Raw genomic sequence first — 13,496 nt, forward strand, 5'->3', positions numbered from 1 at the left:
GATTGAATGAGCTTTAGAGAATATATGTGTGTGTTTGTTAGTATTTATGTGTGTGTATGAAATATGTCACTAATTAGTGGGAAAGAAAAAAAAAGTAGACCACATTAAAAAAAAATAGACTTTTTTTGATTTCTCCAAAAGCCCACTGTAAAGATTTTTTTTAAAATAAAAGGACAGGAATGCTATTTCCTTTTTTATTTACAAGAATAGAGATAATTAGGATTCAGGATTAATGTAAGGTTTTATCGAAAATAATACCACCATCTGTGATGAATGGATGTAGCATTCTCTGAATAGTCCTAGTTAAATGCTTTCAAACCATATGATAACTGAAAAGCAAAGACAGTTATTTAAATTCTGGTGTGAGTACTTACATTAAGCTTCTTTACCTTTCTCCTAAACTTTGAGTTGGATTATTTTTTTTCCCTTTCTTCCATTTCTAAAGTACCGGAAAATATCATAATACTATGTTTCCTTGCTGGAGTAAAGCTGGTCTGTAATTTCAGATTGTAAATACCTATGCAATGAAGAGTTCTTATGTTTTAAAAAAAGGAATAGTTATTTATTTTACTTCAGAAATACCCTTTCTGAATTGCTTACTTTAGATGAGTTGTGAAAAGGTACACAAATCTAGATTGGGACACAGTAAAAAGAATTCGCCGAATTGCAAAATTTGGTAAATACAAATAATCACTTTAAAAAGCCCCTTTTTGTTATATAGTTTTGACTCTGGGTAGGATGTATGTAGACTCAATAATCTCCTTGATGCCGGCTTTAGCTATGTTATAAACATGGAAATTGTGAAAGAAAATGAGATTTTTCTGATTTTTTTTCAGAGTTGATTTTAAATACAGGACTTATTGGTGGTGGTATTAGAAGGCTCTGATTGAGTAACACCTGACAATAACTGTGGAGTTCTCTTGAAGGGAAAATATCCCCACTGGGGCTCCAAAAGACATATAAATACCTGCTCTCTTAACTGAGAGTTTTAGTGTTAGGAAATGGCAAACCAGCAATATGCAATTTCAGGAAAGGACACCGGGCTTGTTCAGAAACTCCATTGAAATGAAATAATCCATTTATCAAGGTGCTTTTTGTTTCAGGGAGGAAGAAACAATGAGCCACATTTAGCAAAGAAAGACAATCTATATCTTGAGAAAGTTAATAAATAACCAAAGGGGGTGGGCAGGCGGAGGGAATCCAAAATGCTTGCTGCCAACTTGTGTTTCAAGTGAGTTGCTATGACTTGGAAGAAAAGTACAATCTGGGTTTCACCAGAGGAATTGTGGGTGAGGCAGGTTTCTGTGTTACAGGTGTCTGAGATCATAGGCATGAATTTGAGATGACTGACATTGGAGATGCGATGAAAAAGAACTCTGGAAATGATGGGAAAATGCCCTCCTTTGAAATTTTTGATTTCTCACCAAAAACTTTCTCCTTATCTAATTGAACACTTCAGTCTTGTGGTCTTAACAAAAGACTGTGGCTCCTTTCTGAGGACCAGCCTAGTCAAGCACTGAAAGAATCAGTAGTGACAGACTGGCTGGGCAGTTGGTGAGAAATTTTTGGGTCAACCAAGCCAATCTGAATGTAGAAAGACCCTCCAGACACAGACCTCTCCTGCTTTCACAGTGATGGTAGAGTGGTGGAAAGAGGAGTAGAATCACAGTTTTAGACTACAGCTAAACATTAAATTAGATTTTAGAAGTTATTGTACAAGAGTAGGGAATGAGAGAAGCCAAAGATTTGCATGCTACATGGAATCTTCATGTCTCTACATTATCAATATTTTCTTTAAGACAAGAAATAAAAGATTCTGGATAATAAGCATTTATTGGCACATACTAGGTGCTTAATAAATTTTTATTGATTGATGTATTTATTAAGGGTTTACTATTGTCCAGGCACTGTGCTAAGGGCTAAGGATTCAAAGGAAATGCAAAACAAACAACAAAAAAGTCCCTGACCTTAAGGTGTTTCCATTCTACTGGGGGGATATAACATATACCTAAGTCAGTAAATACAAGATACATCTGGAGTAGATGAAAATGAGTATTAGAGGAAACATAGTGAGACTCAAATAATATCTCCTTAAAATAAAATAATTTATTTGTAATTTAAAAGACAGAAAACAATCATTTCTAAATTGCATCCCCAGTGCCTAGCACATAGTAGATGAATCTTATTTGTTAGCTAATTGATTCCTGAATCAGCTGCCTTTTATGTTTAGTCCGAATATCAATTTGGTAGAATATGACTGTTGATTTAAAAACAAAACTGGTTCTCTCTGGGCAATATAGGCAAGTCCTGTTAGCTCTTCACTCAACAGCATGCTACACCATCCAGTTCAATCTCAGTATCTGTTCCTATACAGAAAGCTAGCTGCAAAACTTGTCTATCCCCTTCTTTTCTCTCTTAAACCAGAGAGGACAATAGAGATAGTGAGAGAAATACTCCTGAGAAGCTTCAACTCTCATCATCCCTAGGTGGCACTCAAGGTCAACAGATAACACTGAAACTCTCATGCAGCTCTCTTCCAGAGCACCAGTCTCTCTTGAACTATTGAGTAATCTTGTAGGTACAGGCTTCTGTCAGTAGGTTATGTTAGCTTCCAGAGGAGTTGCTTTTCTATCCTCAGTTAAGTTTTCCTCTCTAGCCCCTTCTTGATCATTCAGTCAAGGTTTCTTTAATGTCTTCTTTAACATTTCCAATGGTTTAAATTAGAACCCCTAGAACTCAAGTGAGTTTCCTATCACTTACAAAGCAAAAACTCACAAGATCTCCCCTGTGAAATCAATAGTCCTTATTTAATCAGCTCTCCAAGTCCAAACAGCAGTCTGATTTTTAATTTTGTGAATTTTGCCTTCTTTACTCTTAAAATTACATGAGCTTAGGGACTATAATACCTTGTACTTCTACCCATTTATCAGTCCTAAAAATGTCCTTTGAAAACTATATTTTGTTATATACATATTTTATCAATCTCTAAATAAACAGTTTTTCCTTCTCATATAAGCCACTTCATGGTTCACATACAAAATAAGCATCATACTACATCCTTTACAAGGTCAATTTAGCTTTTATATTTAAGGCACCATTCATTTGTTGCCCCAAGCTGATTGTACTCCAACTGAAAATTGTGTTTCCTTACACATGAATTTTTACTAGTTTTCATTCAACCAAATTTCTTGGTCTACACTTTTAAGTCACCAAACTGTTCATCTCTGAGAGGAACAATAGCTTACATCCTTTTATACTTGATTTAATTCTTTGTATTACAAAATAATCATTTCTCTCCTCTCTTTAGCACCAAAATGTTTTATATGAATGGGCAGTACCTTAAAGAGTCAATACCTTGAAGGGGTAGTGCATTACACGTATATTGAAATCACAAACTTTTCACATATTTGATTAGCTCTATACCAGAAAGTGACAAGAGGGATGGACTTTGAGCCAGAATAGAGCTGAGTTATTGTCCCCGCCCTGCTTCACGTGGGGCTTCCAGCTGTGTTACTGTGGACGTATCTTTTGACCTCTCTGAGTTTCCATTTTAAAATCATTCAGGACAGGGACTGTCTTTACTATTTTGTATTCCCAGGAATTAGCACAGTGCTTGACACATAGCAAATGCTTAAAACATACTCTAATTAATTGGTTTGATCAATCATTCATTCATTCATATAGGAGACAGCTAGGTGGCTCAATGGATAAAGAGCTGAACCTGAAGTCAGGAAAGCCAGAGTTCAAATTCAGTCTCAGATACTAACTAGCTATGTGACCCTGAGCCAGTCACTTAATCTCTATATGCCTCAGTTTCCTCATATATAATATGGGAACATAAATAACAAGAGAACCTACCTCCCAGAGTAGTTGCAAGGATCAAATGTGATATTTGTAAAGTGCTTAGCACAGTGCCTAACACACAATATGAGTTTAATAAATGCTTAAGCATTAATAAATGCTCATTGAGTGTTGACTGAATGACCTGTCTTTTATCTCTCTTGGGTTCTTGATTTTCCCTTCAGAATTCATATTTGAGGCTTTTCAAATCCAAGAACTTAGTTCATCTCCACTTCTACTTCTGTCCTGGCAAGAATCTCTTCCATCCTCTTGCTGAGAGGAAAAAAAAAGTCATTTTTCTCCCAGTTTTGTTGCATTTTGGGTTATATGACTTTCATGTTTCCAAACCACAATCTCAGAATCTCAAAAACTCAATTTCCGTAGAAGACTTGGCATCAAAGCTCACTGAAATGGGCAGCTGATGCAATAAATAACATCCCAAACACTGAAGGGTAAATGGCAATAAAGAAAGAGAAAGCCTTGATGGGGGAGTGGAGGGGAATAGACTTGATAAATGAACATGTTGTCAGTTTGCTACCCATGTGTCTATGGGGCTGCATTAAACTGCCACAGGCCTTAATGAACTGGATGCTGCATTTGGCCTGGGGTCACTGACAAGACAATGGTGTATCCCAGAGTTTATGTGTGTCATTCAAGGCCTCCATAACCCCAGATCTCCTAAGGAATGATGATGAGCTCACTCCACTGAGCTGGTGGGAGAACGGACAGCTGAGGTACAGTGGAAAGCTACCCCGGGAGTGTGAATCAGAGGACTGACTACAGTTGAATCCCAAGTTGATCACTTGCCATTTTGAAATTATAGGACCCAGGTTCAACTTTGAGCCTTTCTCTTAGCCTCAGTTTCCTTACCTGTAAAATGAAGACATTGGACTAGACCATCACTAGAACCCTTTCAGCTCTCATCCTTTGGTCCTGTGACACTGAGCCTCAGCTAAAATACCACCTTCTACAAAAAGCCTTCCCACTGTTGCTCTTAATGCGAATGCCTTTCCTCATCCATTATAAATAGGATAGCTTGGTGGCACATACTTCTCTATATGCTGTCTCCACCCCTCTTAAGTCTTGAGGCCCTCCAAGGCAGGGATTTGATTATCTTTTGCCTTTCTGTTTATTGCCAGAGCTCAACACAATGCCCGGGACACAGGAGCCATTTCATAAATGCTTGGTGGATTGGCTTGAGTTCCCCTCTCTGAGTCTGTCTCCTTGTCTGTAAAATGTGAGGGTGAAGGATCTGAGCTTGGTTATTAATCACTTGGCTGGGCCTATTTGCCATAAAATCCTTACAAGCCTTCCTCTCTCCTCCTAGCCTCTTCTTCCTCCAGCACATGTTAAGTATTGCCAAAAGATTCATCTTGCCCAAGTGCATTGTTCTGTGGGTATCACTAGACTGTTAAGAAACCTTAAGTAGGGGCAGCTAGGTGGCGCAGTGGATAGAGCACCGGCCCTGGAGTCAGGAGTACCTGAGTTCAAACCCGGCCTCAGACACTTAAACACTTATTAGCTGTGTGACCCTGGGCAAGTCACTTAACCCCAATTGCCTCACTAAAAAAAAAAAAAAGAAAAGAAAAAAAAGAAAGAAACCTTAAGTGTCCACTCATCTTCAACAGGATAAACTTCATCTTCCCCACAGCTAATCGGATTGGGAGATCCTATCTCCTATTCCTCTTTTAGACATCCATGGCAGTCCGTTTGATGCCCACTGCTCAGCCATATGCTGTCTCCACCCCCCTTAAGTTTTGAGGTCCAGGTGACTTTGTGAATGCTGTTACCCCAACTTGGAATAACTTCCCCCACTGTACCCTCTGCTTCTCAGTCCCATTCCTCAAGGTATAGTTCAGCTTCTTTATAAAGCTTGGCTTGAATTTTCTTGCCTATATAGATCTTAGGAACATAGATCTGGAGATAGATGGGGCCTTGCAAGCCATCTTGTCCAGAGCCTTCACTTTACAGAGGAAGAAACTGAAGATGAGAGAGTTTACATGGCTTACCCAATAATAGTAGCTAGTATTTATAGAAGAGTTTGAGGTTTACAAAGTCCTTTATAAATATTATCTGCCCACTGCAGCTCAGAACTCCTGAGTGCAAGTGCAATTTGCTGAAAATTGCAAGTGTGCCACCATATCTTCCTTCCTTCCTTTTATTCAATTCATAGAGAGTTACCTTGGGCACTTTGAGGTAGAGACATAGAACCCAGGATGTATCAGAGGAACATGTGAACCCATGCGTTCCTGAAAACCCAAACCCAAGCCCCCTCCCTTCCCCCATGCTGCCTCTTCTAACACACAGTGTAAATTGATATGAACAGATAGGCTATACGGGATCTGGCCTGCTCATTGCCAGGAGTCATTTACTGCACTGACTGATATTGATTATTTATGGTGTGAGGACAATTAAGTTTTTACTAGGCAATTAGACTCCTGGCAAGCATTTGCACTGCCAGGAGGAAATGGAGTTTACTGGAAATAGCCACCATTGTTAAAGTCTGTTGCTTTGTATTTCTGTTGTTTGGTCTCATGTTTATTAATTACCACTCCCATTTGGATCATACCTTAAGGTTTAAAAAATGTTTTTCCCTCTAATGTCCCTGAAGCAGAGTTTGTGAGTGTTTATTATCCCTATCTTACAAATGAGAAAATGAAGACACAGAGAGGTGGAGTTAAATGACCAGAATCACACAGATGCAAACCTAAAATGAGAGAGGAAGTTTCCTCACCTGGGAGTTCCCTATACCAAGGAACTCATAGTTCCTTATTTCCTTTGCCCTCCCCCCCCCAAAAAAAGAATGAATTGAAGGATTGAATGGGTTGTGTATATAGATAAATAAGTATATAATACATAGGAAGTAATTTGAAAAGTTTTTGTATTTATATATTCATTTTATATATAGTTTATACATGCAAATTTATGCATGTGTACACATGTATATATTTATTTTTATAAACACATACATACATACAAACATACACATGCATATATACATATGTGTGTGTGTATATATATTTTATATATATATGTATATTCTCCTTGATAGAATGTAAGCTCCTTGCAGACAGGGGCTGTTTCATTCATGCATTTTTATCCATGCCTAGAAAATGGTTGGGGAAGAAGGATGTGATCAAGATAAGCCTTATGTGCTGAGCTGGCATTTGAGCTGAGCCTTGAAGGGAGCTAGGAAAACATGCTGAGAAGTGCTTGTGACAGTTAGAAGAAACAATGAGTGACATCAAAACACCTTGATCGTACATAAGCGTTACTTGCTAAGTGACCCTGCCAGCTCCTTGCACCCAATAGCCTTATTATTAATCACTCCCCAAACTTTGTGTTTTGAAACTTTCCTTTTGAGAGACAGAGGAGATTGGAAGAGAATAAAGAAAAAACAAAAAAATGTCAAATGTATTAATTATTTGGTGGTCTTTTAAAGAAATAAATGGGGGCAGCTAGGTGGCACAGTAGATAAAGCACTGGCCCTAGATTCAGGAGAACCTGAGTTCAAATCCGACCTCTGATACTTGACACTTACTAGTTGTGTGACCCTGGGCAAGTCACTTAACCCTCATTACCCCCCCCAAAGAAAGAAAGAAACAAACAAACAAATAAATGGGTGAATGAATGAATGAGTGAGTGAGTGAATGAATGAAGGGTTCTTTTGTGTCATATACCCCTTTGATAGTCTGGTGTAGTCTGTGGACCCTTTCTCAGAATAATGTTTTAAATGCATAAAATAAAACTTGTAAGATGACAAAAGAAAAGAATTTAAAACAAAGTTGATGGATGCCAGGTAAAGAACACCTGAAAGGAGGAGGGAGAGATGGGGAAGGAAGGAAGGAAGGAAGGAAGGAAGGAAGGAAGGAAGGAAGGAAGGAAGGAAGGAAGGAAGGAAGGAAGGAAGGAAGGAAGGAAGGAAGGAAGGAAGGAAGGAAGGAAGGAAGGAAGGAAGGAAGGAAGGAAGGAAGGAATATTGATCCTTTTTGTGTCCTGGATCCCTTTAACAATCTGATGTAGGCTGTGGCCCCTTTCTCAGAATCACATCTTAAATGCATAAAACAAAACACATGAGATTACAGAGAAAGAATTGTATCAAAATAATTAGTTTATCCATTCACCCATAATATGCATTATTACAGTTATCCATTTTTACAAATTGACAAACACCAGGTTAAGAGTACCTGGAAAGAATGAATGATCAAAAGCTCTCATTATTGCTAATGACCATTACAAAGACTATTTAAGTAGTAAATATTTTTTAAGAGGAGGTTGGGAAGCATTCAGAGTTTGACATTGTCTGGCAAGTTTAATCTTACAAAAGTTGCTTGTGCCTGAGTTTTAATATTGCCCTGAAACAAGAGGGTCACAATGAAAGTGCTGACACAACCTTAACTGCAGAGGTGCAAACACGCTCTCATAATTAGTGACCCCAGAACAAGCCTTGTGGATTGTGGACGAGGAAGAATGTTCTTCCTTTGAAAAGCAATCTTTACCACAGAGGCTTTTTGGCTGTGACTCAGCAGCTAACTTTGATCTACTAGCCAGTCTCCCTGCAGTGACAATGATTAGCAGAATTTCCAGAGCTGGAGCTGAATGAAGCTTACCAATATGCTGAATAGTTTGTACATGCTGTGATTAAAGGGAGGGGCAGGAGGGAAGTGTGTAAGAAGGGAAAAGAGGGTAGCAAAGAAAAGAGCTACCCATGCTCTCTCCTGGCCTATGAATGGAGGCTTGTTTGGGATTTCCTGGACCCTTTCTGAAAGGAAGAGTCCATGGAGATGGGTTCTTGGGTGAGCTTTGCAGAGCTGGCAAAGTGGGTCACCTTAACCTCTTAGAAACCTGGATTACATAACAGTCTTCTCTGGAGCTACCCAAGGACATATAGAGGTAGCTGTATGACCCTGTGCAAGTCACTTAGTCAACTTGTTTCTTATCTGTATAATGGGGGTAATAGTATTCCTTATCTTTAAAATGAGGATAATAATAGTACAATGGTGATAATAGTGATTCCTTATCTGTAAGTCAGAAAAAAAGCAGCACCTAATCCACAGAATTGTGGTGAGGACCCAGTGAGTCAGCATATAAAGTGCTTTGCAAATGGACAGCTAGGTGGTGCAGTGGATACAACACTGGCCTTGAAGTTGGGAAGACCTAAGTTCAAATATTACCTCAGACACCTACTAGCTGTGTGACTCTGGGTAAGTCACTTAACCCCCAATGCCTTCAACATCCAGGACTATTAACAGTCATCATGATCTATATCTTGCCACTGGACCCACATGGCTTTCAAGGAGAGAGTGAAGTTGGTGACCTTGCACAGCCTTCCTTCATTTAAATCCAGTTTGTTGCAAGTCATGATGTCACCCGGATTCTTTAGCCCTCTTTGTGAATGAAGAACAAGCAACAACAACAGCTTTGCAAACTTGCAAGTGTTACCTGAATGCTTGCTATTATCAGACAGCTAATCAGTTCCTTTCACCAGAAGTAATAGAGCTCCTTGATTTCCTATGCTCACTGCTTTTGAGAATTTCAAAGGACTTTAGGGGACAGTCTAATGAAACCCCCTGGAGAAAATTACTTGCCCAAAGTCACTTGGGTAGTAAGTGGCAGAACAAAGATTCAAACCCAGTTCCTCTCATTTTAAATCTAATGGGGGGAGGGGGTATTTGTTTGGTCATTTGGTTGGATTCCTTTGCTGAACTAATCCACTCTCCCCTTTTTACTTAGCTGTTTGGTAAAATATTTATCATGCCACATTTTGTTAAAGTGTAGTAACCAATCCACACCAACAGACCAGGATGGCGGCCATCCCTATTCTTTGCTTTTAAATGTAGTGAAAATCTGCATTTCAAATTGGGACCAAAGTCTTGGATACTCAAAAGTATGCCCTACTGTTGATTCTAATGAATTTTTTGGACTGGGTCATCTCTAAGAACCTTGATGATTCTATGAGTTTGTGTGGGATCAATTCCAGTTCTTTGACTATGATACCCTACGTTGCTATGGAATGTTCATCTTTAGTCGACTTGCCCAGGACTTTGAAATCCACGGGTTCAGAGTAAGACAACCTCCCTCCAGCTTTGAATGACTAGAGTTCTGTGATAATGAAAACGACAGATGTGTCAGACTACAGGATAATCAGAACTGAATAAATCCACCCTCCTCTAGATGAGGCAAAGGACAGAAAGTCTTTGGAAGAACAGTTGCAAGATGATGATGATAAATAGCTAGTATTTATATAGCACAGTAAGGTTTATAATGAGCTATGTGTATATTATCATATTTGAGCCTCATAACAACCCTGGGAGGTAGGTGCTATTATAATTCCCATTTTATAGATGAGGAAATTGAGGACAAGAGAAATTAAGTAACTTACCCAAATTAGTATCTGAAGGCCACATTTGAATTCAGTTCTTCCTGACTCCATGTCCAAGTCCAGTATTCTACCAAGTGTGCCATCTACCTATCTAACTACAAAATGCATTGGGGTACTATTGGGATCCATTGCTGGGGATTTAAAGGGCTTTGTAGAAAAGTGAAATAGGCTGGTCGGTGATGGAAGCCACTGGCTTTTATATTTTGTACGTTTAAAGGAAAATCATGTGGCTTAACTGGACATATTCTATGGAGCATGATGGGGGAGCCAAGGGCAACACGGGAGGGATACCAGCAAAACATCCCCATCAAACCCTGGGGCAGCAGCAGAAGCTTCCAGTGAAAAAGAGATCCAGACAGAGACATGACCTGAGAGCCACAGGCAAGGTGGTCTTTAGACAATGACAATAGGAGAAGGAAGTCCCCAACAGCCTCATGAGGGTTAGGTATCATTCTATGGATGCCTCAAGGTTAGCAGATTCTAGAAGATGAAAGGGATACCAAGCAGAAGAAGGGGGCCGAGAGACCAGGGCCTAGGCCAGGGCTGTAAGGATTTGAAAGAGAAGCTACATTGTATAGTGAATAGAGTGCTGGATTTGAAGTCAAGAAGATCTGGGTTCAAATCTAGCTACTGGTCTTAGCTGTGTGGCCCTGGTCAAATAACTTAACCTAAGACTCAATTTCCTCATCTATAAAAAAGAGTGAGTTGGGTTAGATGGGTTTCTAAGGTCCTTTCCAGATTAAACTTTATTAACTTGTGATATTTCAGGACTATCAATAATAGCTAGCATTTTTATATCTCTTTAAAGTTTGCAAAATACAAGTTGTATCTCATTTTATCCTCACATCCGTTGAGTGATTTGCCTAGGGGAGAGGGAAGGAAAGGGGAAGAGAACAAGCATTTATTTAGTGCTTATTATATGCTAGACACTGGGCTAAGTGTGTGTGTGTGTGTTTTTTTTTAAGACAACCAGGGTTAAGTGACTTGCCTAAGGTCACACAGCTAGTAAGTACCTGAGGCTCGATTTGAAGTCAGATCCTCCCAACTTCAGGATCAGTGCTCTATCCACTGTGCCACTTAGCTGCCCACTAAGTGCTTTTTTACAATATTATCCTATTTGATCACATATGGCTACACAGCTAGTAAGTGTATCTGAAGTCAAATTTGAACTCAGGTTTTCAGCACTGCAAATCCAGCACCATTTGCTGCTTCTATTAAAAGGAACTGATCTTTTCTTCCTATTCCCCACTGTAGAAAAACAGAGATAAAACCAAAAGCAGATGAGCAAAAGAACCAAAGGGTCAAAAAGCATCAAAAGAACATATTTTCATATTTTAAACACCCACAAGTGATTGATACAAACATTACCTTATTTTTATATGTAGCCTACCTGGAAACAATCAGTATTTCCTTTTTTGGGAGGGTGGGAATTGGAGGGAGAGGCAATGGGGGTTAAGTAACAATCAGTATTTCTTCAGTGGGTCATGTATTGTAATTCACTGAGTAATCCCAGAACAAGATATAATATTCTAAACTGTGTTGAGTTCAGAATTTCCATTCCTTACCTATAAATTATTTGCTGACCTAACAGCTTCTGAAGAACATGTTAATCATTCGTTCTTTGTCTTTTTATTTCTCTCTCTCTCTCTCTCTCTTTTTAAAATTAGTGATAGAGGGCCGAGGGGTCATGGACAATGGACCAAGATTTTCCTCATTACCAACATATCTACCTGTGAGCTACCATATCCTCAGTGCTGAGACATCATTTTTCCTTAAAGAAACCCACCAGGATTTTATGAGGAATTCCAGTTTGCAGTCCAGAGTTGAGTCATTCTTTACATACAAAGCCAAGAAGCCTCCTGTGTTGAATGCTAGCTACGGGCCTTTTTCTGTAGAAAAAGTTGTGCCCCAGGAATTGATGATGACTTCCAATTTCTTAGGATCCAATGACAAATTTACCTTTAACTGGAAACTTAAAACGTACATCATGAGCGATAAGATCTACTTGAACCGACCCAAAATCCAAATTTTGTTTTACATTGTGGGTCGGGACTGGGATGACTATAGCTCTGAAGAAAGACTTCCCTGTCTAAGAGTATTTGCCTTCAGGGAAACCAGAGAGGTGAGGGGCAGCTGCCGCCTGGAAGGTGACCTTGGACTGTGTGTAGCAGAATTGGAGCTTTTAACCAGTTGGTTCAACCCTCCCGCAGTGGCTGCTGGTCGGAAGAAGTCTGTGGGTCAGTTGGAAGGAAGCCCTGTGGAACTGTATTACACAATCCAACCAGGAGATGAGAAAGGAGAGTGTACAACTGGGGACGGAAGGAAAGGCAATGCCATCCGCCCGGGGAAGAATGGAATGGATGAAACCACATCTCACTTGCAAAGGATCGGTACCGTTGGCCTTTATCAGGCCCAGGAGAATTTTCAGCTTAGCGAGTTACGGCTGGACAGCAATGTGGTTATCTGGCTGCCCTCAAAGCCAGTCAAACAAGGAGAGGTCGTCAATGTGTATGTGACTGTCGCCAATAATTCCACCATTGACCTGTTCATCTTGAGGTATGTGCTTTGGTCAGCGGGTCAGCAAATATTTATCTGGCTCAGAGTGCCTGGTGTTTTATTTGTCTTGTACATACAAATGCAAGGATAGGCATATGTTCCTCCTAAATGCCTTTAGTCAAATGATAGAGGAAAGAAAAAAAAATCTCTCTCTCCACCTCCCCCCCCCATCCCTTTCCTCTACTTCTCTCTGCCCCTCTCCCTCCCCCTACTTCCTCTTTCCCTTTATCTAATAAAGATATTTTTCAGGGGCAGCTAGGTGGTACAGTGGATAAAGAACTGGCCCTGGATCAGGAGGACCTAAGTTCAAATATGGACTCAGACACTTGACACTTACTAGCTATGTGACCCTAGGCAAGTCACTAAACCCTCATTGTCCTGGAAAAAAAATTCTCCCTCTATCTCTCTCTCCCCCCTCTCCCACACAAACACACACTTACTTAATAATACATTAAGAAGAAAAGAAACCTACAAATCATCCAGGTGAGTTGAAAAACAGAATAGTTTAAATAGGACAAGGATACTTCCCTCCAAAAGATTACACTCTACACTCTGTGTATGTTTGTGTTCCCATGATTTTATTTGTGTATGGAATTCCTAGTGAGGAAACTCTTAGCAATTGAGATCTGAAACTATTCTGCAGCTTCAAGTCAGAGAGCAGCTTGGAGCATTGAGAGGTTAGGGGAGATTCTCAAGGTCACCCTTGGAGGATTTGTCA

At 39.7% G+C, this 13,496-nt stretch overlaps 1 protein-coding gene across 1 annotated transcript in view; it reads left to right on the plus strand.

Moving 5' to 3' along the window:
- TMEM132C (transmembrane protein 132C) overlaps nucleotides 1–13,496 on the plus strand; it is a 541,367-nt gene that overhangs the window by 178,352 nt on the left and 349,519 nt on the right. The window contains exon 2 of the mRNA XM_043978153.1: nucleotides 11,890–12,778. Within this exon, the coding sequence (XP_043834088.1) occupies nucleotides 11,890–12,778 (889 nt within the window). The remainder of the gene's footprint in view (nucleotides 1–11,889; nucleotides 12,779–13,496) is intronic.

Source organism: Dromiciops gliroides, chromosome 1 (genome assembly GCF_019393635.1).
Source record: "Dromiciops gliroides isolate mDroGli1 chromosome 1, mDroGli1.pri, whole genome shotgun sequence".
NCBI lineage: Eukaryota > Metazoa > Chordata > Mammalia > Microbiotheria > Microbiotheriidae > Dromiciops > Dromiciops gliroides.